This window comes from Hemibagrus wyckioides, linkage group LG17 (assembly GCF_019097595.1).
Source record: "Hemibagrus wyckioides isolate EC202008001 linkage group LG17, SWU_Hwy_1.0, whole genome shotgun sequence".
Taxonomy (NCBI): domain Eukaryota; kingdom Metazoa; phylum Chordata; class Actinopteri; order Siluriformes; family Bagridae; genus Hemibagrus; species Hemibagrus wyckioides.
The window spans coordinates 2,177,816-2,203,204 of NC_080726.1; the positions used below are offsets into that span (position 1 = coordinate 2,177,816).

General features: G+C 37.8%; 2 protein-coding genes across 2 annotated transcripts; one reads left to right on the forward strand and one right to left on the reverse strand.

The window, feature by feature from the left end:
- The first annotated feature begins 639 nt into the window (after nt 1–639).
- LOC131368238 (uncharacterized) lies at nt 640–10,986 on the forward strand. The gene is made up of 12 exons (XM_058414235.1): nt 640–1,317; nt 1,764–1,859; nt 3,221–3,454; nt 3,580–3,739; nt 4,158–4,217; nt 4,319–4,848; nt 7,134–7,853; nt 8,834–8,929; nt 9,053–9,286; nt 9,452–9,611; nt 9,865–9,924; nt 9,998–10,986. Exons 1-12 carry the CDS (start codon nt 727–729, stop codon nt 10,528–10,530), a joined length of 3,474 nt encoding a protein of 1,157 aa, XP_058270218.1. The 5' UTR covers nt 640–726; the 3' UTR covers nt 10,531–10,986.
- A 2,402-nt stretch (nt 10,987–13,388) lies between these two features.
- Nucleotides 13,389–21,554, reverse strand: LOC131367765 (CD63 antigen-like). Its single transcript, XM_058413250.1, has 9 exons — nt 21,212–21,554; nt 21,012–21,095; nt 20,700–20,810; nt 18,253–18,327; nt 18,060–18,155; nt 17,062–17,202; nt 16,666–16,731; nt 16,499–16,582; nt 13,389–16,390 (listed from the first exon to the last, which is right to left on the reverse strand). The coding sequence occupies exons 1-9, from the start codon at nt 21,269–21,271 to the stop codon at nt 16,268–16,270; spliced, it is 840 nt and encodes a 279-aa protein (XP_058269233.1). The 5' UTR covers nt 21,272–21,554; the 3' UTR covers nt 13,389–16,267.
- Between the last annotated feature and the right edge of the window lie 3,835 nt (nt 21,555–25,389).

The window sequence follows — 25,389 nt, forward strand, 5'->3', positions numbered from 1 at the left end:
AAAAGTAACTCAGTAACTAGAGCTTTATTTGTTGGTTGTTTGCATTCTCAAATCCTAGGAATTTTGGTAGGTTGTGATTTTTATTCTTCTGGAATGGTCATTTTATTGAAAAAGTAAATAATCAGATTGCTATAGGAGTTTCTATAAAGTAGTAATGGTAGTGTCCTAGTTTCATCAGTTTTTGTATGTGAGATATTTATTATAAATGTAAATCATATTAAAACACTACAAGATAAGAGCATACCTTATACTTTGTGTTTTCTCCTTCTTTCTTTCTCCAGTTTTCTACCCATTAGCTGATATTCTCAGTGCCTTCAAAGATTGATAGAAAGGCTGATCTCTCTTTTGCTTTCTTTCATCCCTTCTTCTTCAGAATTTGTCCCCATATATCCCTCATGGAGTTGCTTCTCAATACTGTCTGTACTGACTTCCTTCTAAAACAGATTTAGACAGGATTATTTTTGTCATTTATATTTCAGTTTATTGTTCTTTTCTAATATGAATGTGTTCCTTTTTTAATATTATGCTTTTAAATACACAAAAGACAGTTCATTACATCAAAAACTTGTGCTACACTTGTCCTTTAAAACCTACACCCCTCTCTCTTTAAAGCCACTCCCACTCTCTCTGTCACACTATAACACTCACTGAACCAGGAAGTTCATTTCAGCCAAAACGAAACTCAGAATATCAGTCTCTCTCTCTCTCTCTTGTGAGTGCAGGAAAATGGCGGAGGCCAGTATTTCAGTAGATCAGGATCGGTTCAGCTGTCCAGTGTGTCTGGATCTTCTGAAGGATCCAGTGACTACTCCCTGTGGCCATAGCTACTGTAAGGTGTGTATTAATGGCTGCTGGGATCACGAGGATGTGAAGGGCGTCTTCAGCTGCCCCCAGTGTAGAGAGACTTTCACTCCAAGGCCTGATCTACGCAGGAACAACATGCTGGCTGAAGTGGTGGAGAAACTGAAGAAGACTGAACTCCAAGCTGCTTCTCCTGCTCACTGTTACACTGGACCTGGAGATGTGGAGTGTGATTTCTGCACTGGGAGAAAACACAAAGCCGTCAAGTCCTGTCTGGTTTGTCAGGCCTCCTATTGTGAAGATCATCTTAAACCTCACTATCAGTCTCCTGCCTTTAAGAAGCACAAGTTAGTTGAAGCCTGTGCAGAGCTCCAAGAGAAGATCTGCTCTGAACATGACAGACTGATGGAGATCTACTGTCGTACTGACCAAAGCTTCATCTGCTACTTGTGTACGATGGAAGAACACAAAGGTCATGATACTGTTTCAACTAAAGCAGAAAGAACTGAAAAACAGGTAAGAACTGAAAAAGTCTGTTTTTGTTTCATTCAACATTTCATTCATTTGTATTATACTAATGGAAAAATTGTGAAGTGAATTTTTGGTAATGATATGTAAAATACATTTGTTTGTTGTTATTCATAACTCTAATCAGTACACTTATTACAGTTGGCACACTTATATTAATTAATTTTTAGTTTCATCTTCCTTTTATTTAAAAGGAATTTAAAATGTGACTTAAAAACAGAATTTTGTTATACTTGATATTGAAAGACTAGTATATGAACTCAGCCACTGAGGGGTTAACTCTCAGTGCCTGTCCCAAGCCCGGATAAAATGGGAGGCTTGTGTCAGGAAGGGAATCTGTCATAAGGACATCCGGAGTTTTCTTAACTCTTTAACTGCAGATAACATCGACATCCTGATGAAGAAATAATGATATGTGATTTATTTGGTCTCAGAATGAGTTAAAGGAGGAACAGATGAAATCCCAGCAGAGGATCCAGGAGAAGCAGAAGAACGTGCAGGAGCTGAAACAGACTGTGGACATTATTAAGGTAAGGAGTAAATAAAATCATACACACAAATTTGTTGGCACCCTTGCAGCTCATTGAAACAATGCTTAATTTCTCTTGGAAAGTGATGAAATTAAAAGCAATTGTCTCATGTAAAAGAAAGAAAGTGTTTAAAAGATAGCCTTTTCTACAAAGACATTCTAAATTGGCCTGGACAGATTAGTTCGTATACCCCTAGAAAATATCATAAATAATCAGATTATGGTGATATTAGAGTCAATGATTTCAGCCTATATAAATAGAAAATGCAAAGGACAGTGTTGTCTGAGGAGCTCAGAAAGTCCAATTGGCCTTGTCCAATCAGCTTAATGTTCTAGTGACTACAGTTGGAAATGTTATTAAGCAGTTTAAGGTCTGTGCAACCTCCCTGGACATGGCTGCAAGAGGAAAATTGACCCCAGATTGAACAGAAGGATGGTGGGAACAAGAGACAAAGAGAAAAGAAAAACATCTAAAGAGACACAAGCTGAACTCCAAGGTCAAGGTACATCAGTGCCTAATCACACCATTTAATGACCCAGAAGGTCTCCACTGTTAAAAGAAAAAAATATAAAGCTAGAAGGGAATTTGCTACAATACATACTGACAAGCCACAATGCTACTAGGAAAATGTCTTTTGGACAGATGAGACAAAACTAGAGCATTCTGGCAAGTCAGTCTATGTTTACAGAAGAAAAAATAGCTTTTAAAGAAAAGAACACCAAACCTAATGTGAAACATGGAGGAGGCTTGGTTATGTTTAGGGCTGCTTTCCGGTATCTAGCATGGGATGCCTTGAACACAATGAAACCCCAAGGCATTCTGGAACGAAACCTATTGCCCAGTGTCAGAAAGCTGTGTCTCAGTGGTAAATCTTGGGTCCTGTAACAGAATAACGACCCAAAACATTCTTAGCACCCAAGAATGTCTAAGAACAAAACATTGGATGATTCTAAAGTGTAAGCCCAGATTTAAATCCTATTGGATATCTTCTGAAAAATCTGAAATAAGCAAGTCTCAAGAAGGCACCCTTTAAACCTGATACAGCTGGAGAAGTTTGCTCAGGAAGTATGGGCCAACTCACTGAGAGATGCAGAATTTGCTTGTTTTCTGTGATTGCCTGTAAAGGTTGTGCAACACAATATTATATATTATTACTATTAAGCTAATTTTGAATTTTATTAAATATGGAACAAACAACTGACAATGTATTACTGACAATTTATTTTTAGAAGAAAAAGTTATTTGAAAGAAAATTGTAGGTTCATCTTTTTTCTTGGAAGGGTACCAATATGTCCATCTTTGGATGAGATCATCTGGTCATTAAATGGAGGTCCTGGTTGTGTGTGTGTGTGTCCTAACAGAGGCATTCACGGGCAGCAGTAGATGACAGTGAGAGGATCTTTACTGAGATGATCAGCTCCATGGAGAAAAAGCGCTCTGAGGTGACAAAGCTGATCAGAGCTCAGGAGAAAGCTGAAGTGAGTCGAGCTGAACGACTCCTGAATCAACTGGAGCAGGAGATTGCTGATCTTAAGAGGAGAGTCACTGAGCTGGAGGAGCTTTCACACACACCCGATCACATCCACTTCCTCCAGGTAACACTCACTGTCTGATCTACAGAGGGCGCTGTTCCTCACAAATGAATGAAAAAATTCATTCTGAGATTCATTCGTTCCTCTCCTACACTTTTCTCCTTCTCTATGATGTTTCCTTTCTGTAGAGTTTCCCGTCTCTCTGTGTCTCTCCTGGATGTGACGACTCGCCCAGCTTCACTGTCAATCAACATCTCTCATTTGATGGAGTGAGGAAATCTCTCTCAGATCTGAAAAAACGAGTCACGGAAATCTGTGAGGAGGAATTCAACAAAATCCAACCACAAGGTTAGAAATTGTCCTGCTGGATGTGTTCACTTGCTCAGCAACTGTTGAAGAGAGCCACAACATTCATTCAACGTCAACACATGACGTTCACTAAAGCTACTGTTACATTAATCTTTTAAGTTAATGGAGATCACCAGACATGACTCTCACTAATAAGCTAATAGGTTTCCACATTCTGATGTTTGATATAAAGATTAACTGGAAGTCTTGATCTGTATCTGTATGATTTTATGCATTGCACTGCTGCCACATGAATGATGAATGATTAGGTGTACACCTAACAAAGTGGTCATTAAGCATATTTTGATGTCTTTATCTTTGAAGGACACTAAAGTTAGGTCCCAGTGAAGCCTGCAGTATGTGGCATCTAATTTTTTATATTTATACTTAACTGTTTACATTCTTTCTGTGTCCACAGCTGCAGCTGTTCGGGTGATTCTACCCTCAGTTCTGAAAAGCAGAGAAGATTTTTTGCAGTGTAGGTGTAAAACACAAATGTCCACATGCACACACTTCCAATAAATAGAGACAGAGGGAAAATGTGAGTAACATCTAACTGTGGATATTTTTTTGTTTTAGATTTCTGTTATCTGACTCTGAATCCCAACACAGTACATCGTCAGCTAATTCTGTCTGAGAACAACAGAGTGGTGACACGCAGTAGAACACAACAGCAATACTCTGAACATCCAGAAAGATTTGACTCCTGGATTCAGGTGTTGTGTAAGGAGATTGTGTGTGGATGCTGTTACTGGGAGGTGGAGAGGAACAAAGACGTAAAAATATCAGTCTCATATAAAGAGATCAGCAGAAAAGGAGGAGGTGATGAGAGTCTGTTTGGACGCAACAGTCAGTCCTGGGGTCTGGAGTGTTCTTCTTCCTCTCTCTCTTTCTGGCACAACAACATTAAGACTGAGCTTCCAGGTGCAGTATCCTCCAGAATAGGAGTGTATGTGGATCACAGTGCAGGAGCTCTGTCCTTCTACAGCGTCTCTGACACGATGAGGCTCCTCCACAGAGTCCACACCACATTCACTCAGCCTCTATACGCTGGGTTCTGGCTCATTCATTGTAACTCAAAGGTGAGGTTATGTGATCCAACTGAAATGTAAAGGAGAGGAAAAAAAACTCTCAATGTAGAATGTAGGATTTTTCCATAAAACAAACAACAATTTTTTGATATCTTTCAAGATTTTTAGTCAAGGACCTGGTTTACATACAGCACACTCTGAAATTATTCAGACTCCTTCCTTATTAATCTGCTTCAATTTAAAAAAAAAAATAACTATAAAAATAAAAACAACAAATACAAATATACCTAAATAGCCTACGCTCTGAGGAATTGTTTATAGGACTTGAGTCAGGACTATCTCAAGGCACAAATCTGGGGAAGGGAACCAAACACCTTCTGCAGCTTTGTAGGGGTCACATTAGCCTCCATTCTTGAAACCATCCAGATACTTAGAGCAGAGCCAAAAGACCAAACCATCCTTCCATCTCCTGCAATTCTTCCACCCAAAACTGTGGTGTCTAATGAAACCAAAATTCTATCTGAACTAAATGACAAGCATTACATCTGGAACAAATTGTGCAATGCTGACCAGCTGGTCATTTCTTTCATTTGGAAATGTTTTTCAGCTGCATATCATGAGAAACTCATCAGAATTGAGGGAAACATTAACTAATCAGAAACTACACCGACCTAATAGTTCCTCATGGGCCCTTGATTGCTGTTGTAGAAAGAACATTAATCAGTTACAGTTACATTATTTACTGTCCAGGAGGAGGATGTTCCCTTCTGAGTCTGGTTCCTCTCAAGGTTTCTTCCTCATATCACCACAGGGAGTTTTTCCTTGCCACCGTCACAGCTGGCTTGCTCATTAGGGATAAAATAGTTTAATAATTTAATTTAATCTTTTTTTTTTCTCCTTTCTCTGTTTCTGTTCTTTTGTGAAGCTGCTTTAATACACTGTCCATTGTAAAAGATGCTATACAAATAAGTTGAACACGCACAAAGAGCTCCTGAGATTTCACCTTTCAACATGACAATCACCCAAAACACATGAAGACAGTGTTAGGACAAGTGTATGTGTTTTTTAGTGGCCCAGCTAGAACCTGGACTTGAATCCACTTTAGTATCTCTTGTGAGACCTGTAAACAAAGTGAAAACAGAAGTGTCATACAGTATACATGTAAAAGAAGGACAATCAGTATGTTTTTGAATATTTGTATAGACTACTAATATTCATGTGCCTTCATCTTATAAATCCATTTCAGTCTGGGTGTAAAGGATGGATGAGTGTTTCAAACCTTAAAATTTCTGCTCCTTCTGTCCATCTTGTTACTGCAGTAATGTGTTGTCGTAATAAGTCTTTAACAATAAACACAGTATAATTTTAATATACACGTAACATTAAACAGCCGTTTTGTCTTTTTTTTTACTGTCATAAATACCTGGAGCAAATAATAAGTCCAATAAAAAAGAAAAGAAAAAGCCTTTGTGTGTGTGTGTGTGTTTAATGACTTAATTAATCACAATTCGAATGAGTAATACAATTTTCAGTGGGAGGCTAAAGCTACACAGCTAGCTAACCTGAGGGGATAACTACGTCGTTGTAGAAAGCTACAGACAAACTGTTAAAGCAAAGGTTATATTTAATCTAAACGATTCATTCATATAGAAACATACAACGCTATCGTAATTTAAAAAAAATCGTCGAATAAAAAGCTTTTCACCAAAATCTACTATTCTTAGCGTTTACTCTGAGGTAAAATGTACCGATGAATCGTTCATAAATGAGTCGATTCTTTGAATCGGTTCATTGAATCATCCGTTTAAAACGAAGCTGCTAACACAGTATTAAATATGTTAAAGCGGTGTCCGGGGGGAAACGATGGTCTCAAACTAGAAATTTGCTTTTTGGATTCGTTTAGTAAAAGTGTATGTGAAATGAAATAGATGATATAGAAAAGTATTGCTAAAAAAGTAAAGTAATATTCTCCCTCATGCTGAATTGAAACCGTGCCTTTATGGCAGGAAGTCATAGTCGTACAGCTTAGAAGAGGGTTTTTCCTGTTGAATTATTCACTGGACCTAATTTTAACTTTTTTAAAAATCACAAATCAGTAATTTGTTGACATTAAAACAACTGATTAACATATGAACACACTGTACTACTGCATTGCAATGTACAAGACACACATGAGAGGTCTGACAGTATCACTGAACTCGGATGGACACAGAAATTTCAGTCTGAAAGGGTTAATATCATAAGATTGTAGTAAGTGAAAAATGTGTTTGATTTCTCTTTAAAAATCTGATATTTACTAACTAAAATAAAAGTGACATTTTACCAGCTATTTTCTGAAGGCACTTCATGCGACCGTCCAGTAGATGGTGGTAAAGGACCTTAAACTGTTAAAAACATCGAAGAAGAAGAAGAAGGAGGAAGAACACGCGCGTCCTTGCTTGCTCGTAAACACACGCACACACATTGTTCCACCATTCAGGAAAATGGCAGAGGCCAGTATTTCAGTAGATCAGTTATCAGTGGATGAGTTCCTCTGTCCAGTGTGTTTGGCTCTGCTGAAGCATCCTGTAACTACTCCCTGTGGACACAGCTACTGTAAGGTGTGTATTAATGGTCACTGGGATCAGGAGGATGTGAAGGGTGTCTTCAGCTGCCCCCAGTGTAGAGAGACTTTCACTCCAAGGCCTGTTCTACGCAGGAACAACATGCTGGCTGAAGTGGTGGAGAAACTGAAGAAGACTGAACTCCAAGCTGCTTCTCCTGCTCACTGTTACACTGGACCTGGAGATGTGGAGTGTGATTCCTGCACTGGGAGAAAACACAAAGCTCTCAGGACATGTCTGGTTTGCTTGGCTTCATTTTGTGAAGATCATCTTAAACCTCACTATCAGTCTCCTGCCTTTAAGAAGCACAAGTTAGTTGAAGCCTGTGCAGAGCTCCAAGAGAAGATCTGCTCTGAACATGACAGACTGATGGAGATCTACTGTCGTACTGACCAAAGCCTCATCTGTTACTTGTGTACGATGGAAGAACACAAAGGTCATGATACTGTTTCAACTAAAGTGGAAAGAACTGAAAAACAGGTGAGAACTGCTTCTCCAGTTGGTTATATGACACAATTTATGTAAATATATAAATTATCAATTTCCTCACTGACTGTAATCCTTGAATTTTACTTACACACTATTAATGGTGTTTACATGTTTACATGAATATGGTATGTATAACTTTACATTTTGTGTTAGCCCTGTTAGGTTTTTTTTTTTTGTTTTCTGTATCCAGTGGAATGATCTACAGGTGAGAGAACAGGAGACAGAACATGTATTGTGATGTGGATACTGACCTCATATACATGTTCTCCATAAGATAAACATCCAATAGTAGGTGCTATGTGATGTGAGTCTAGTGTATGTCGTCATGTTTACATGAAATGCAAGTGGACTGGATGAACACTACATGGCCAAAAGTATGCGAACAACTGACTATGGCACCTATGTCTTTGTTCAACATCTGATTCCAAATTCTTGGCATTAATCTGGGGTTGGTTCCCCATTAGAATCAGCTCCACTCTTCTGGGACTACATGTTAGTGCCTGGTTGTGTGGATTTATGTTTATTCAGCTACAAGAGCATTAGTGAGGAGATCAGGGGTTCAGTCAGTGTTCAAGTTCATCCTGGGGTTGAGTCAGAGATGGGGCTCTGTGCAGGACACTCAAGTTCTTCCATTCCAGCCTTCACCTCCAGCTGATTTGAGCACAAGGACATTGTCATGCTGGAGCAGGGTTTGGGCCTCCAGACAATAGAGTTGGAGAGCATCAATACTGCACTCAAAAGTAGTCTGGAAAGAATGGTATTGATGTATGCCTGAAATAAATATTGTTTAAGTTAATATCACTTTAAACACTTTAAATGCTGGTGTAACTTCACAAGAAGTAACATTGTCTCCCGTGATCAAAATACAGCACGTGTAACAACGATCAGCATCAGCACCAGAATTGCTGAACACATCACAAATATTGACACGCTAATTCAGAAATAATGAAATGTGTTGTACTTGGTCTCAGAATAAGCTAAAGGAGGAACAGACGAAATTCCAGCAGTGGATCCAGGACAATCAGAAAAAGATGCAGGAGCTGAAACAGACTGTGGATCTTATTAAGGTCAGGAGTGAAAACACACACATACTTGTGTGGATAGTATAAGGTTACTGTAAGATGAAGAGTTGCTTTTTAAACAGTATTCTGTGTGTGTGTGTGTGTGTGTGTGTGTGTGTATCCTAACAGGCGCGTTCACAGGCAGCAGTAGATGACAGTGAGAGGATCTTTAACGAGCTGATCATCTCCATGGAGAAAAAGCGCTCAGAGCTGACGGAGCTGATCAGAGTTCAGGAGAAAGCTGACCTGAGTCGAGCTGAACGACTCATGAATCGACTGGAGCAGGAGAATGCTGATCTTGAGAGGAGGATCACTGAGCTGGAGGAGCTTAAACACACACACGATCACATCCACTTCCTCCAGGTAACACTCACTGTCTGATCTACAGAGGGCGCTGTTCCTCACAAAGTTTCCACTTAAAATCACATTACAGCAGCAATGTCTGACATGCGTCTTTGGTCTGATTCAGTCTGAGATTCATTCGTTCCTCTCCTACACTTTTCTCTATGATGTGTTTCCTCTCTGTAGAGTTTCCAGTCTCTCTGTGTCTCTCCTGGACATGACGACTCGCCCAGCTTCACTGTCAATCAATGTCTTACATTTGATAAAGTGAGGAAATTTCTCTCAGATCTGAGAAAACGAGTCGAGCAAATCTGTGAGAAGGAATTCAACAAAATCCGACCACAAGGTAAACAAGTAAACATTTGTTTTGCATCATAGCAGAAATAAGCAGGAGCAAGACTCCATAGTATTGTTTTCACCATGTATTAGCATTGGACTTGTATAGTCAGTCAAGATAAATTTACCAGACAAAAATGTCAGTGGAACTTGATCATAAATCCACAAACTAATCTTATGGTTTTGATGAAAATACATTTTAGTGGATTACTGTTAAAAATCTGTTCATGATTAACTGATATATTGTCTCTGTGTCTCCACAGCTGCAGCATTTGAGATGATTACACTCTCGGAACCAAAGACCAGAGAAGATTTTATGCAGTGTAAGTGTACCACACACACGCACTAATTATATATCCCCTGATTCTAACCTCTGCATAATTTTAATTCCTTTAGATTTCTGTTCTCTGACTATGGATCCCAACACAGCACATCAGCAGCTCATCCTTTCTGAGCAGAACACAGCGGTGACATTTAGCAGAACACGACAGGGATACTCTGATCATCCCGAAAGATTTCACTCCAGGCCTCAGGTGTTAAGTAAGGAGAGTGTATGTGGACGCTGTTACTGGGAGGTGGAGTGGTACAGCCATGTTGGTGTGTCTATATCGGTCGCATATAAAGACATCAGAAGGAAAGGAGAGTTTAATGAGTGTGTGTTTGGATACAATGCTCAGTCCTGGAATTTGGGCTGCTATTATCATTCTTTTTATTTCCAGCACAATAAAAATAAAACTGAGCTCCAAAGTCCGATAGTGTCCAAAATAGGAGTGTATGTGGATCACGCTGCAGGACTTCTGTCCTTCTACAGCGTCTCTGATACGATGAGTCTCATCCACAGGGTCCACACTACATTCACTAAGCCTCTGTACGCTGGATTCAATGTAGTTCATGATGACTCCATTATAAGGTTGCATGATCCAAAATGAAACGTTTGCAGACTGAAACTGTTCGTGTTGCTGGATTTGTGGGCAGCTTTTTAACACCACAGTAATGATCTAGATACCTAGTTTATGATAGAACAGCTCCTTCTTGCATCATTACTGAACTGATCTTAAGTTTTCAGTTTTGTTAATGTAATTGCTGACTTTTGTGTGTGTACAAATATACTTTATGAGCAACCAAATGAAAACAGACCTTTAAAATCATGTTTTCAATTCATCTGGCATTTATGTAAATAATTAAGATTATCTGTATTAAATAATTCCCCTTACGCCTGCCTTCACACAAGAGGAAATATTTTTTTAAAAATGGAGACGTGAAAAGTGGATTTTAATTATTCTGTTAGTTTTCTCTGAACAAAATATTATAAATGTAATTTGAGCATTTGTATTAACAATTTGAGTCTTGGACAATAAACCCTGTTTATTCCTTAAGAAAGATAAGACATTAGGTTTGACGAGTTACATTTTTTCACACAGAGAAAATCGGAAAATTTTAAATCAAACTAAGTTAGAGTTCTATGCAAATGTTATTCTGTGGAATATACTGCTTACTTTATTACCTTTATCCAGATCGACTTGTGGTAGAGCTTCAGAGTCTTGATGGAAAAACATATCCTCGTGCTAGTTTGCTAGCTCAGCGAGCATTTATTTAAGAATATGCAAATTAAAGAAAGCCAACCAACACAAACCTATAAATTAAGACGAACAAAACATGGCATTGAAAAGATGGAGGATGAGCCTGTCAGCCTGTCCGTCAGTGCAGAGCCGTAAGCCGTAAACAAACACCCGGGATGAATTTTTCAAATGAAAGCTGGAGTATAAATCGGCCACAGCATCATCTTTTAACTCTCTGTTACACTTAAGAGCTATTTCATCGTCTGAGACACTTGAAAAAAATTTAAAATGGTATTTATTTCACTAAAAATCATTTAGTAGGCGTTTCCCTCTGAGCATGTTTCCTTTTATGGAATTTTGTGTGCTTCACTAAAGTCATATGAGCTGCTTGGACTTTATTGGTGATCAACGTACAGTGCAAACACACAAATAAGAGGAAAATCAAATTGTACTGTAGAATTTCTAAGAGATTTTAGTTTGGTTTATATTACATTTATGTTCAACTTTACTAAAATAAATTAAGGAATAAGGCCCATTGATGATACTTACGGTATATTGTGATTTTTTTTCTCTCTACTTGTAAAATGTTCAGGACTTTATGCTCACATGACTAACATTTTAACTCTGTAAATATGGGAGCTGAAATAATTACATGTTGAAATAAAGTTAAGACATAATTTAATTAAAAAAAAAAGATAGATGTGTACTCAGTAGTGTAATGTATTTCTATTTTGCAGCATTATGCAAATACACCGATCGGGCATAACATTCTGATCTCCTCATCATGGCACCTGTTAGTGGGTGGGATATATTACACAGCAAGTGAACATTTTGTCCTCAAAGTTGATGTTAGAAGCAGGAAAAATGGACAAGTGTAAGGATTTGAACGAGTTTGACGAAGGGCCAAATTGTGATGGCTAGACCACTGGATCAGAGCATCTCCAAAACTGCAGCTCTTGTGGGGTGTTCCCGGTCTGCAGTGGTCAGTATCTATCAAAAGTGGACCAAGAAAGGAACAGTGGTGAACCGGTGACAGGGTCATGGGCGGTCAAGGCTCACTGATGCACGTGGGGAGCATCTGTGATCCAACAGACGAGCTACTGTTGCTCAAATTGCTGAAGAAGTTAATGCTGATTCTGATAGAAAGGGGTCAGATTACACAGTGCAGGACGGGTCAGGGCTGTTTTGGCAGCAAAAAGGGGACCAACACAATATTAGGCAGGTGGTCATAATGTACCTTTCAGTTTATGTCTATAAAGCACTTTACTTTGACATCAGGTGTCCAGTATTGATCATGAAGCAATTATCAAGCAAGCAAACCAATCAGCCATGTTACACACAGAACTTTTTGATATTTAAGAATTTTTAAGTTCCACCTTAACAGCTGTAGTGCTGTCTTTAAAAGGAAGACCAAACCTCTGGAATCTGAGACACTTTGCAAAATTCTTCCAATCAGCCAGGAATTCTGCGATGCATTTTTGTTAACAATGAGAACCAGATGTCCAGGTTTGAGGTTCATCCTCATCCCGAGTTATTTAATGCTTCTGTTGAAGTCTACCTTCTAAAGGAAAGACTAGAAATATTACCTAGAACATTAATCATTATTAATGAATAATCCAGAATAAAGGAAGTTTGAAGGGATCTTGACTGTTGAAATCTAAGAAATATAAAAGGCTATTAGTGATTTCAGAGTTTTGAAGACATCTGCAGTTCAAAGGCATCATCATCATCATCATCTAATTCATTAAACATTATAAACAAGATTTTACTGCTTCAGTGACACTTCAGATCTGTAGGAGATATCTAGTTGATCCCATCCTTACTGTTACAACCGTACTGTAAATGATCCATTACTCTTGACTGTCTACAATCTAAACGCTTTTGCAGCATGAATTTCACATGAAAGTTTTTAGTGGGAAAATTTGAGCTTGACTCCTGACTTTAACCATAGTTAAATAGTTAAATGGTTATTGTTGCCAGATGGTTGATTGAGTTTTCCAGAATCTCCTGGGATTTTTATGTACTTGTGCAGTCTCTAGAGGTTACAAAAACATCTAGAGGAAAAAAAACATCTAGTAAACAAAAGTTCTGTACAAGATTTGTACAAGATGACCTGAACACTCTGGTCAATCCAACGGGCACTTGTTGCAGCTCTGGTGAGCAGAAAAGCATCTCAGAGCACATCAACCCCTGAGGCACACAGGCAACATACAACAGCAGTCTTTAACTCCATATTCATTAATACCTTTATTTTTTCAAGTCATGATATAATATAACATATAACAAGAATATTAACCATGACCACCAGTTTTTGGCAAATACCTGTGGAAATAAAGTAAAAAAAAAAACATTGGGGTGATAAACAGTCCCTCCAGGACTGTGTGATTTTGTGAAATTAACACAAAATCAAGCAAACTTCAGGATATTTTGAGGATTTTGTGATTTTTCAAAATGATGCAGATTTTCTGCAGATTTGAACCAAGAGGCGTTGTGTGACGTTACAACACACGTTCATCCAAATCCCTCTCCCATTCACGTGTGTGGACATGAGCACAGCTCTCACAGAAAGTCATTACAGATGTATCTCACTGGGAGTTTAAAAGAAGAAACCTGTATTTGTGATTTCACCAATTCAAGTAGTTTAATAAAAGTATAAAAGTCATAAAAGTATACTTTTGAATACTTTTGTATTGAACAAAAGCAATTCAAAAAGCACAAAAAAACTCTTTTTTTAAAAAGCTGCTGCAAATTCAAGCAATTTTGGCTGCAACAATCACAAAAAAAAAATCTCCTGGAGGGATGGATAGCAGTCACTCTACTGTTCTTTGGATGTCTGGATAATTTCATCTCCTATGATAAGCAAATGAATACAACAGACCTCTCTATGAGTAGGTTGATTAATGAACCACTACCACAGCTCACATGGGTTTACTTTTCATATACTGCAAGCAACTTAATATAATATGCTCTATTTAAAAAAAAAAAAGGTGCTAGATACAGTACAGTACATACAAATTGTACAATATTGTGCCCTTTGGTGCAGATCCTTTACACTGCAGCTGAACAGAATACATCAGCAGACAAAAAGCACAACCTTTAGCTCATCTCTCTCAAAAGTATCTCAAAGTATTCATATATACTGTATATGTAAAAGTTAACATCAGTAATGTTCTCCCTCGAAGGTCAGTAATTAAAACAGAAGAGCGACAGCAGCTGTTTTATATATTTTTCTGAATAGTAGCTCTCATATATCCTAAACAGTAGAAAGTAGCATCTAATTGAAAAACACTTCGTAACAGTAATCACAAAGCCGATTTCTACTCTACAGCCTGTCCTCTTTAAAGTAAACGTTTAAACCTAATAACGTCACACTTTACTTTCCTGTCCAGCTGATCCCACAGACAACATTCCTTCCAGCTGATCTGTTTCCATATTTGGCCAAAGTATCCAAAATGGTCCTTGGTACATGTTATTTGCTAGATAATGAGCAGATTTTCCATGATTTATGAACAAACATTTTGAACCGTTGTGAAGGACGAAGACTTGAAACATAAGCATTATATTAGAATTTCTTTTTCAGACTGTTTAAAACATTTCACGTAACTGAATCTGTATTGTAGAATAAATAAATAAATAATATGCTTTCTTTAAATAATGGATTTTCCTTAAACAATTACTTTCTTACTTATTTACTTTAATTACTAATACTAACAGAAAATAGACAAATTATATTTTAGAGAATATCAATAGAATATTTTGCAAAACTTTAAGCCAATGAAGTTAAGATTTACTAATAAATCATAGGATTTATTTTATAGTTTTGCTGATATAATCATTTTAACTAATTTGTTTTTTCCAGAAAAAGATTTTCCCCTGTTGTCTAAATACATGACATTTGTATGTTTTTAAATGAGCTGTATTTTATTTGTGTTGTCTAAAAAGGTTATATTCTGTAATGAATGAATTCAATTATGTGGATGTTGTTCTAGAAATCAGACTCTATTAATAATCAGACTGAGGACTCTATGAATTTATTCCTGATCTGATTTATTTTAGTATTTAATTCTAAAACTGTCTTTCTAATGTTGGTTAACAGTTGTCTAGATTACCCACAATACCATTTGACATTTTACTCATAGTGAGGCCAGTGCAGCAGCGCTTTAATCCTTCAGTTTGTCTCCTCAACTGTGTCATTCGCCTCAAACGGTTCAGGTAACAAGGCTACAATTTTCATGCTATGCTGCCATCCTCCATCAAAGCCATCAAGTTTAACATGCCTTTTGCTACGTACATTAGCTAAGCCAAGCTGGTTAGATTTTTGCTCAAAAATGTTTAATAAGACCGAGAAACTTTAGCTCTTTTGTTTATAGTAGTGTTAAGTGATTCTGTCTCTTAGGGATTATGTTTGTGATTTGCACCAGAAATAACATCAACACGTAAATACCCAATGATGGATAAGGACCAGAATCACAGAGACAGGGGAAAGATTTCAATGTAAACATATATTTAACCTGTCTCAGGAAAGGGAGTTATACTGTTTTAAAATATTGATCAATAAACTTTTTATTATTTTTAAAAATAATAATCTTTCTATAATTCCCATTAAGGCGGTTTACCATTCCCAAGTTCATTCATTCTTCTGGTAAAGAAACTCATGTGCCACTAATTACAGAAATAACACTAATTACCTTAAATATTAAAACATTGTCTCCCAGTATGACTAAAGACAAACACGTCCTTATCCACTTCCCCTTTAACTTTATGTTCTATTCTTCTGTATAAGGTGACATGTTGAAAATTTGGAACAATTCTAAATTATTTGCTCAATATTTCTGATTAACCTTCAAAATCAATTTAAATGTATCACACATATTCTAGACATCACCTTATTTTCCTTCCTGGCTGATTTGCACCTGCTGTTATGAGGATTTCCAGCTTGTAAAGACATAAAAGAGAGAAAAAAAAAAAAAAACCAGTAGATACAGCATGAGGCATCTGTTGCTAGCGAATAGAACATGAGGTTTGAATGAACCTGCGGATAATACGTGATAACGTGATACATTACTGAAAACACAGACGCTGAGGAAAGACGTCTTGTTGAGGTTATTCAGGCCATTTTGTGTGGCTGAAGTTCATACTTCGTTCTGTCGTCGTCGTTTGAGATGCCTGCGACTGACGAGCGCATGTTGATTTTATTCCACAGGAGCAGGGCCACAATCACAGCAGCCAGCTGATAAGAGATAGAAATAGAAATCAATCTCAAATTTAGCCAATAATTCTGCAGTGACCTAAATTCAATGTTTATTTTTTTATATCAATACTACAATATTAGTCTCACCATAACAGTTGCTAAAGTAAAGACTATTCCAAGCATGATCCTCAAGGCATTCTTCAAATGTCTCATTAAGATCGGACCGCAATGCTGAGGAAGAAACAAAGAGAAACTTCTAGAATGAACTTCTTTTAAGGGAGAAGGTACAAAAAAACACCTTGAATGCCTCTTACCATCTTATGAACGTAACGCATTGGAGTCTGAGCCGTCATCAAGTCAGATTCTGCTTTTTTGTTCAACTGCATAAAGAAAACAATGACATTCAGAAGTCCTGTGTTCATCAACTGCAGTCCTGAAAACTCGTACCCTAAACAGTCTGAAGTTTTCTCCACTGCTGATACAACAGATCTAACGAATTATCAAGCACTTCATCAGTTGTTTAAGAGAAAAACATGAATTAACCACAACATACAGTAGAAATGTACACTTTAGAGTCATAAATTTTCAGCCAAAATGATGTAATACATACCACATATCTACAGTTTAAAAAATTAGACGACATTTTGGGGTCATGCTTTTCCTTTCCCTGTTGCATTACACAGTTTTAACCTTCCATGTAAAAATCATACCTCACTGCTCCGATAATTTTGCACATTGACATTGACTTTTACACATCTGGCTTCTTTGTCTGAGTAGTTTTGAGGACAGTCACATGAAGGAGGTATCTGATCTTTCCAGTCTGTGTAATATAACAGACCACAGCATTCAGCCTGTGAACAAAAATAAGAAATAGATAGTGTGGTATTACTCAACGTTTACGCAAGTACAAATGAATCAGTGTTGAATAAATTGACTGCGTGACAACGGATTTGATCCATAGTAAGGAAATGATGAAAAAATGTAACTCTGACACTGTGAAAGACAAGTTCAGCAGCTTCTATCAGCTAACCCTGTGAAAGCAGCACAATGAATAAAATCATACAGATGCAGGTCAGGAGCTTCAGTTAAAGTTCACATTAGACATCAGAATGAAGATAAAGCCTGATCTCTGTGACTTTAACTGTGGCATGATTGTTGGTTTGAGAATTTCATAAAATGGTGCAAAAAACATTCACCAAGGAATCATTCAAAAAGATGCCTTGTTGATTAGAGAGATCAAACAAGATTTGACAGATGGTTTGGCCCTAAAAGGTAGCTTAAATAACGAGCAGAAATGCAACTCAGAACACACAGCAGGTCAAACCTTGAGGTGGATGACCCACAGCAGCTTCTGGTGATCCAGTGGGTACAGGATCATCATAACTAGAGGACTGAAAACCAGAAACACACTGGGAAGGGATGTTTATGGAATGTTATTTTGCTTATCACAGCTGTACAGAGTGGTTACTTTAGTTCCTGTTAGCTCATTACATCAGTGTGTGTGTGTGCGTGTGTGTGTGTGTGTGTGTGTGTGTGTGTGTGTAGCAGATCTGGCCCTACTGAGGCCATGGTTAACATCACAGGTATCCAATTTTTTCCCATTTCTGATGTTTGATGTGAACATCAGCCAAAGCTCCTGACTTGACTGATTGACTGGATACAACTCTCCAGGTTGTACAATGAACAGAATGATCAACCGAAGTATTACCTCCTGTTGTAGTTTGTTGAGCTCGCGATGGAAGACTTCATCCGTATTATAAAGCGAAGTCATGTTTCCAAAACTATCTTCAATTTTCTTCTCCACCTGATTGAACAGTAGCAAAACATAAGATAGCATGAGAAGACATGACGTAAAGAGGTGAACACCCTGACAGTCTTGAAATCGAGTATCTGGAACACACCTGTGGTTGTGCAAGGATGGCTATGATTGTCAGGGCCAAGAGAGCGATGAATTCAATAGACATGAAAATGCTGTACTGTGGAGAGAGAGAGAGAGAGAGACCACAAACACTATCAGCATGCTTTAACATTTAGTATTGAGCCTTTGAGTTTTCGTCTGGAACTTATTGGCCAAAGATGATAAAATAATTTTTCCTGCATATCTTAATACGTTGTTACACAGTAAGTGTTCATAATTATGTGCAAAAAAATCAAAAACATAACCGAGATAAAACAGTCTGAGAAACAGAGCTAAACAAGCAAACTAATCATTACTGAATCTGCTGTTCTGACATGATTAAATACGAAATTATCAAAATTAGAGGAATTACAATATTACTAATTAACTAAAATTTCTACATCTTAACTGCTTTAAACAAACTGCAATGATACAGTCCGTACAGGAGTCATAATTTTGCAATCATAGCATTAACACAAAATCAAACAAACTCCAGAATATTTGGAGGATGTTGCGATTTTTCAAAATGGACTTCGATTTTATTCAGATTTTGTTTCGGAGTCACGCTGTGTGAAATCAACACAACACCCATTCATCCGAATCCCTCTTCTATTTACATGTGTGAATATGAGTACAGCTCTCACAGAAAGTCATTACATGTGTTTCACTGAAAGGAGAATTTTATGATTTCAAGTAGCCAAGTAGATTTTGCAACAAAAAAACACAAAAAAAACTAATCAGGTTGCATTACAAATTTGGGGAAAAAGCTGCAAATTTGCAGTGAAAAAACTTTTCTGAAATCCTAGAGGGACTAAATATAGACTATAAAGAAGATGAAGCCTTTATTTTTGTTACATATACATTACTGCACAGTAGAATCCCTTTCTTCACATATCCCAGCTTTGGAGGTTAGTGTCAGAGTGAAGGGGCAGCTATGATGCAGGACCCTGGAGCAGAGAGGGTTAAGGGCCTTGCTCAGGGGCCCAACAGTAGCAGCTTGCCAGTGCTGGGGCTTCAACCCTGATCTTCCAATAAAAAACCTAAATGTTTTATACTCTTAATTTTTTTCCCCTTATTTTACAATCCTACAGTATGTTGATTCATTATGATCCCAAAGTTAAATGAACACTACACCATTACTCCTACATGCATTTAATTCAGCATTAATATTTTAACATAATATTCCTCTTATGTTTTTTGGTCAAATGTTTGGTTTTATTTCTCACATCAAAGTCCACAGGACATAAAATTAATATTAAAAAGGTTTTTAGAAACTTGGCTGAAAAACTAATAGAGCAACAAAATGAACTGTCCGTTTAGTGAGAAGAAGCTCTGTCAGCATAGTGATTATTATAATTCCATCTCCTGGTGTATAAACTGTATATAGTGAGCTTGTCTGGATGTGTTAGGGTTTTAATAATAGTAGCCTACACAGAAATGTGTGCTGTGGACACTAATTTAAAAAGACACGGTTTGCTATGGTGATGTTTTGTGTGAGGACATCACTTAGCATTAAAAAAAATAACAGCTTTGCAAAGCTGTAGTTTTATTGTCTTAGACAAATAAAAAAAGAGTGTCTGATCAGAAAAAGACCATTTATAGCTCCTATAATGAATGCTATGACAGGAACTTCTTACTTGAACTTACTATACCTAGAAAAAAAACTTGTGAGTGTTGACAATTTGCTGTAGAGAAACACTTTTGGGGATTATTATTTTCCTATAACCATATTTTTTATTACAGATTCTTCATCAACTTGATCCAGAGAGAATATTTTGTGCCATTTCGGGGCATTTTTTGACACTTGCTGCAGAAACCTGCTGCTGTTTACTGAACCAGAGTTGTGTTTAATGTGTGAAGGCAGGAGCTGCCATTTCACACATCTACACCAACATGTTTCCCAGCCTCTTCTCAGACAAAAGGTTATGAAAGATGGAAGGAAAGTCTTGTCATTACACTTCAGCCTCCATGTGCACCAATGCTGTTTATTGTTTAATACTAGACAGGAAGTGAAATGCCTTACTTGTGGAAACTTGTAACTAAAAATAACTAAGAAGAAGGAGGGAAGAAGGTTTATTGTTAAGCCAATGCACAAATCAATTTTGAATCTTAATTAAAAATTTGGGAAAAGTTTTTTTTTTTTGCACTAGTGCAGTATAACACTTCGTTAATAGCTGAGAAAATAACCTAATAATATGATCTCTTTTAAAAATAGCATACAACTTCTCTTCTGAACTAAGACCTACGGAAGGCATTTTGGGGAAAAAAATATAACTGTATATATAATTATTTAGGTTTAACATTAAAGCATTGTTGCTGTACCATCAACAAATGTACTTGGACAGACCAAAATATGGTCATCTAACACAGTGTACACAACATTTGAGCGCTCGGGTACTGCGCATGATATTAAGCAAAACAACAACAACAACAAAACAACAAAGAGTTTACCAAAAGGAGAGCTAAGACATGTTCCTGGTATGCTCCATACACTCCTAGGATGGAGAGCAGGATGGTAGCCAATCCAAATCCGATGCTGAAGAGCACACTCTGAGTCCCATACTGAAATACAACGGCATCGGTGCGTAAAACGCATCAATATTTTTGGAATAATTCTTCCCGCATACGTTGTTACGCAGTAAGACTGTGTTCATGATTATGTTAAAAAGAAGCAAAAACATAACCGAGATAAACAAGCAAACTAATCATACTGAATCTGCTAATGGTTACTGTCAGTGATGCAGCAGGTTTTATCGGTCTTACTTGCCAGTAATAACCACTTGTCAGTGGTTCGATCTTAAAAGTGCTTGCCACTATCCCGACCAGTAGCAAGACCACCCCTAAGAACTGGGAATAGAAAGGTAACAGAAATGAACGCACTTTATTTATTTTTTTAAAGAAACAAATCACCTACACATCCATCACTTTAAAATAATAATAATAATAATGATAATGTGTCTTACCCCGAGCAGAATATTAAGAACGATGCATAGTCTTCTCATGAAGGCGCTTCCTTTAGCCATTGTGAGTAGAAGAAAAGGGCACTCGGGTTCCTGCTTCTCTTACGATAAATAAGCAGAGGTCCCACGAGTGTTTTTAATGTGGTTCTTGGCAGAGGCTGCGTTGATTCAGTGTTGTTTAAAGATACCTCATCGCAATGTTTTGGTTACACTGGTGGAAAATGACCAAATTTGGAATCCAGAAAGCCTTCACTGGACTGTCAAGCAAATCTCCAGGACATTCTTGGCCACAAGAAATATGTGTTTCGATTGGACTCGCTTCATAACACCGCTACGCCGAACTCTGTTACATAAGAGAGTCGTGGGAGGTGGAGCTGAAGAGGTTTGGGCGTGTTTCCTCACGTTATCAGAAAATCCGAAAAGCATGGGAGTACATAAACAAGCGGTTAGTGCCAACACTAATTGTCCACACACACACACACACACACACACACACACGTCTTATTGTCCTTGAGAGGCTGATATTATTAATGCATGCAGCTGTGGAATGTTATCTATACACCTAAATTTAACACTCATTATAACCCCAGAAAGCTTAAGGGAAACTTATTTTCTTTTTTTTTAAAGGCACAGTCACAGCCTGGAAAAAAAAAATCTGGAGACCAGTCAAATGTTGTCACAAGGTCAACCAGTCACATATTCCTTTTTGGTCATCTTGTTCTACGATGGATTTGCTTTGGCTTAAAAAATTAACAAATCAATTTCAGACAAATGAACAAGATTTTAGACCAAACATGTATGATGACGTGCTTTAATAACAATTAATGCTTTAATCAAGGGATGACACGTGACTATAAAACTGATTGCTGTGTTGCTTCTGTAAATTGTAAATAATTACTTTTTAAATTCCTGGAATACCACGGTCACACTAAAGAAGAAGAAGAAGAAGAAGAAGAAGAAGAAAGTGATGATGATGATGATCATCAATTTTGGCACAGGTCCAAGTATCTCGGAGTAGTTTTAAATGTTTGTCTGAAAGCACGTGCAAATTTAAAACGTGATTTCATTTAAGTAAGACTTTATAAAATTATTATTATATTTCAGCTGAATTTGTGTCGAGCACGAGCACTAATGAAAACCCTTTTTCTCTAAATAGCAGGAGCACAGAGACGTGTGAGGGAGCGGACCAGCATTCAGGATTTGCGCAAAAATACCATTCTAAAAATAAACTGAAAATGAAAATTTTATTAAATTTCATTTTTTTTAAATAAAATGAAAATAGATTTACATAACTCTTTACAGTAAACTACAGTTCCCAAAAGTTTTACCTTTAAACATGACTGAAAACCGACCTTTTGTTTTCCACTTACCTATGCAGATTAGATTAGATTAGATTAGATTAGATTAGATTAGATTAGATTAGGAGGCTCGTTGTTAATGTTGCAAATATATTGCACTGTTGGCATTAATTATTAAATAAACTGCTTGAGGTTATTATCTATAATTTTAATTATAACAGGAAAAAGACAACCCAAGCTGTATAGTCAGTGTGGGTCAGTGATAGTAAAGAAATGGCAAATTAACCAATAAGTTTAGCTGCATGGGTTAAGGTGTTACACATGCATTTAAAACTGATTCGAATCGATTAAAGCCGCCGCAGGTGTCCGTATTTACCTCTTTTCCCCCCAAAATGGTGTTGGTTTAAGTCGCTTTTAGAATCGTTCCCATATAAATCTGAACAAAAAATAGATCTAAATTCACATTTTGCACCTCCCACTTTTGATTAGACGCATACCGTTGACTCTCATTCCGAGGACAAAGTTTTGCAAAACAAGTAACATGAAATGGTAATTAGCATTAAATTACCAATGTGGAGATCGTCAAGAGCACCAAATTCTTTGATGTTCACCTGGCGGAGGACCTCTCCTGGTCACGCAACACCAGCTCCATCACCAGGAAAGCCCAGCAGGGTCTCTACTTCCTGCGAAGTCTGAGGAAGACCACCTTCTACAGAGGGACCATCGAGAGCGTCCTGAGCAGCTGCATCACTGCCTGGTTTGGGAACTGCACCGTCTCGGATCGCAAGGCCCTGCAGCGGATAGTGAGGACAGCTGAAAAGATCACTGGACTCTCTCCTCCCTCTGTTATGGTCATTTACTCCACACGCTGCATCCGCAAAGCAAACAGCATTGTGGATGATCCCACACACCCCTCAAACACACTCTTCACACCCCACACACCCCTCACACACACTCTTCACCCTTCTGCCATCCGGAAAAAGGTACAGAAGCATTCGGACCCGCACAACCAGACTGTTGAACAGCTTCTTCCCTCAGGCAATCAGGTATCTCAACAGAGAACTGAACTGAGTTGGACACACACACACACACACACACTGAACTGAGTTGGACACAGACTCACATACACACAAAATTGATCATGTTTGCATGCACACGTCACTTTAAATATTTGTGTACTTTTATCTGTCATAACTAAAATAACCTCTGCTGCTACTATTATTAACTAAGATAACTTCTGCTGCTATTACTCACGGTCCCTAACCCTGTTTCCTCACTGTCAATCACTGTCCTTTTTGCACATAGTCGGTGTTGTATATCTTGTCTGTCTGCACTGTCTTGTCATCCGGTGCACTTACGTTGTAGGTTTAGTTTTTAAAGAATTGCACCTTATAGTTTAGCTCTATGTTTGTCCACGTCACTGTACTTTGTTTTGTTCTGTGAAGCACTTCTGGTCCAGGAGGAACGTTGTTTTATTTCACTGTGTACTGTTAGCTATATATGGTTGAAATAACAATAAAGTTTCTTTGATTTTGACTTTGACTTGAACTTGATTTCTGCACAATTTGTTTCTTTGAGCAATAAGAATTTGGATTTTATTCAGCAACTTTTTCTTTTTACCTGTAATTTCCATCACAAACAAACAGCAGCGAAACTCCACAATGAATTATTTACATTTTATATTCATGTAATTTATGTTTTTGTGTTTACCATGAATATACATTTTCTATTTATGTAAATGTGTACTTTCTTATAAGGCTGTCTATAAATCTATAGTTATGGTTATATAAATAAAACCTAAAAAAAAAAAAAAACACTGGAAATTCACAGTAATGCCAGAAGTTTCTGTGCCTCAAAAATAACTAAATGAGAACATATTTTACCATATTATTTACTTTATTGAAACATTCACTGCTTGCGCAGAGCTTACAGAGAAAATTTTCTGACATTGTTTAGTTAAAATAAACTCATTAAATGAAACTGACAATCACACAATTGGCTTTGACACGTTCAGGTCCCGCTTCCGGAAATTCTAGGATTATAGAGCCACTTAGCGGTTTGCAGAAGCAAGTGAAATATCGCAGAGGCAAAGAGGCCATTAAGGGTGAGAGAACTACACTATATTGCCAAAAGTATTCGCTCACCCATCCAAATAATCAGAATCAGGTGTTCCAATCACTTCCATGGCCACAGGTGTATAAAATCAAGCACCTAGGCATGCAGACTGTTTTTACAAACATTTGTGAAAGAATGGGTCGCTCTCAGGAGCTCAGTGAATTCCAGCGTGGAACTGTGATAGGATGCCACCTGTGCAACAAATCCAGTCGTGAAATTTCCTCGCTCCTAAATATTCCACAGTCAACTGTCAGCTGTATTATAAGAACGTGGAAGTGTTTGGGAACGACAGCAACTCAGCCACGAAGTGGTAGGCCACGTAAACTGACGGAGCGGGGTCAGCGGATGCTGAGGCGCATAGTGCGAAGAGGTCGCCAACTTTCTGCAGAGTCAATCGCTACAGACCTCCAAACTTCATGTGGCCTTCAGATTAGCTCAAGAACAGTGCGCAGAGAGCTTCATGGAATGGGTTTCCATGGCCGAGCAGCTGCATCCAAGCCATACATCACCAAGTGCAATGCAAAGCGTCGGATGCAGTGGTGTAAAGCACGCCGCCACTGGACTCTAGAGCAGTGGAGACGCATTCTCTGGAGTGACCAATCGCGCTTCTCCATCTGGCAATCTGATGGACGAGTCTGGGTTTGGCGGTTGCCAGGAGAACGGTACTTGTCTGACTGCATTGTGCCAAGTGTAAAGTTTGGTGGAGGGGGGATTATGGTGTGGGGTTGTTTTTCAGGAGCTGGGCTTGGCCCCTTAGTTCCAGTGAAA

Bases quoted from the DNA above. Each gene is read 5' to 3' on its own strand.
- LOC131367765 (XM_058413250.1), bottom strand. From the start codon at position 21,271: ATGGCTAAAGGAAGCGCCTTCATGAGAAGACTATGCATCGTTCTTAAT. The intron at 21,096-21,211 runs GTAAGACACATT...TTCTATTCCCAG, and splicing joins TTCTTAATATTCTGCTCGGG to TTCTTAGGGGTGGTCTTGCT. The intron at 18,328-20,699 runs GTAAACTCTTTG...CTCTCTCCACAG, and splicing joins ATGTCTTAGCTCTCCTTTTG to TACAGCATTTTCATGTCTAT.
- LOC131368238 (XM_058414235.1), top strand. From the start codon at position 727: ATGGCGGAGGCCAGTATTTCAGTAGATCAGGATCGGTTCAGCTGTCCA. The intron at 1,318-1,763 runs GTAAGAACTGAA...ATTTGGTCTCAG, and splicing joins CAGAAAGAACTGAAAAACAG to AATGAGTTAAAGGAGGAACA. The intron at 3,740-4,157 runs GTTAGAAATTGT...CTGTGTCCACAG, and splicing joins CAACAAAATCCAACCACAAG to CTGCAGCTGTTCGGGTGATT.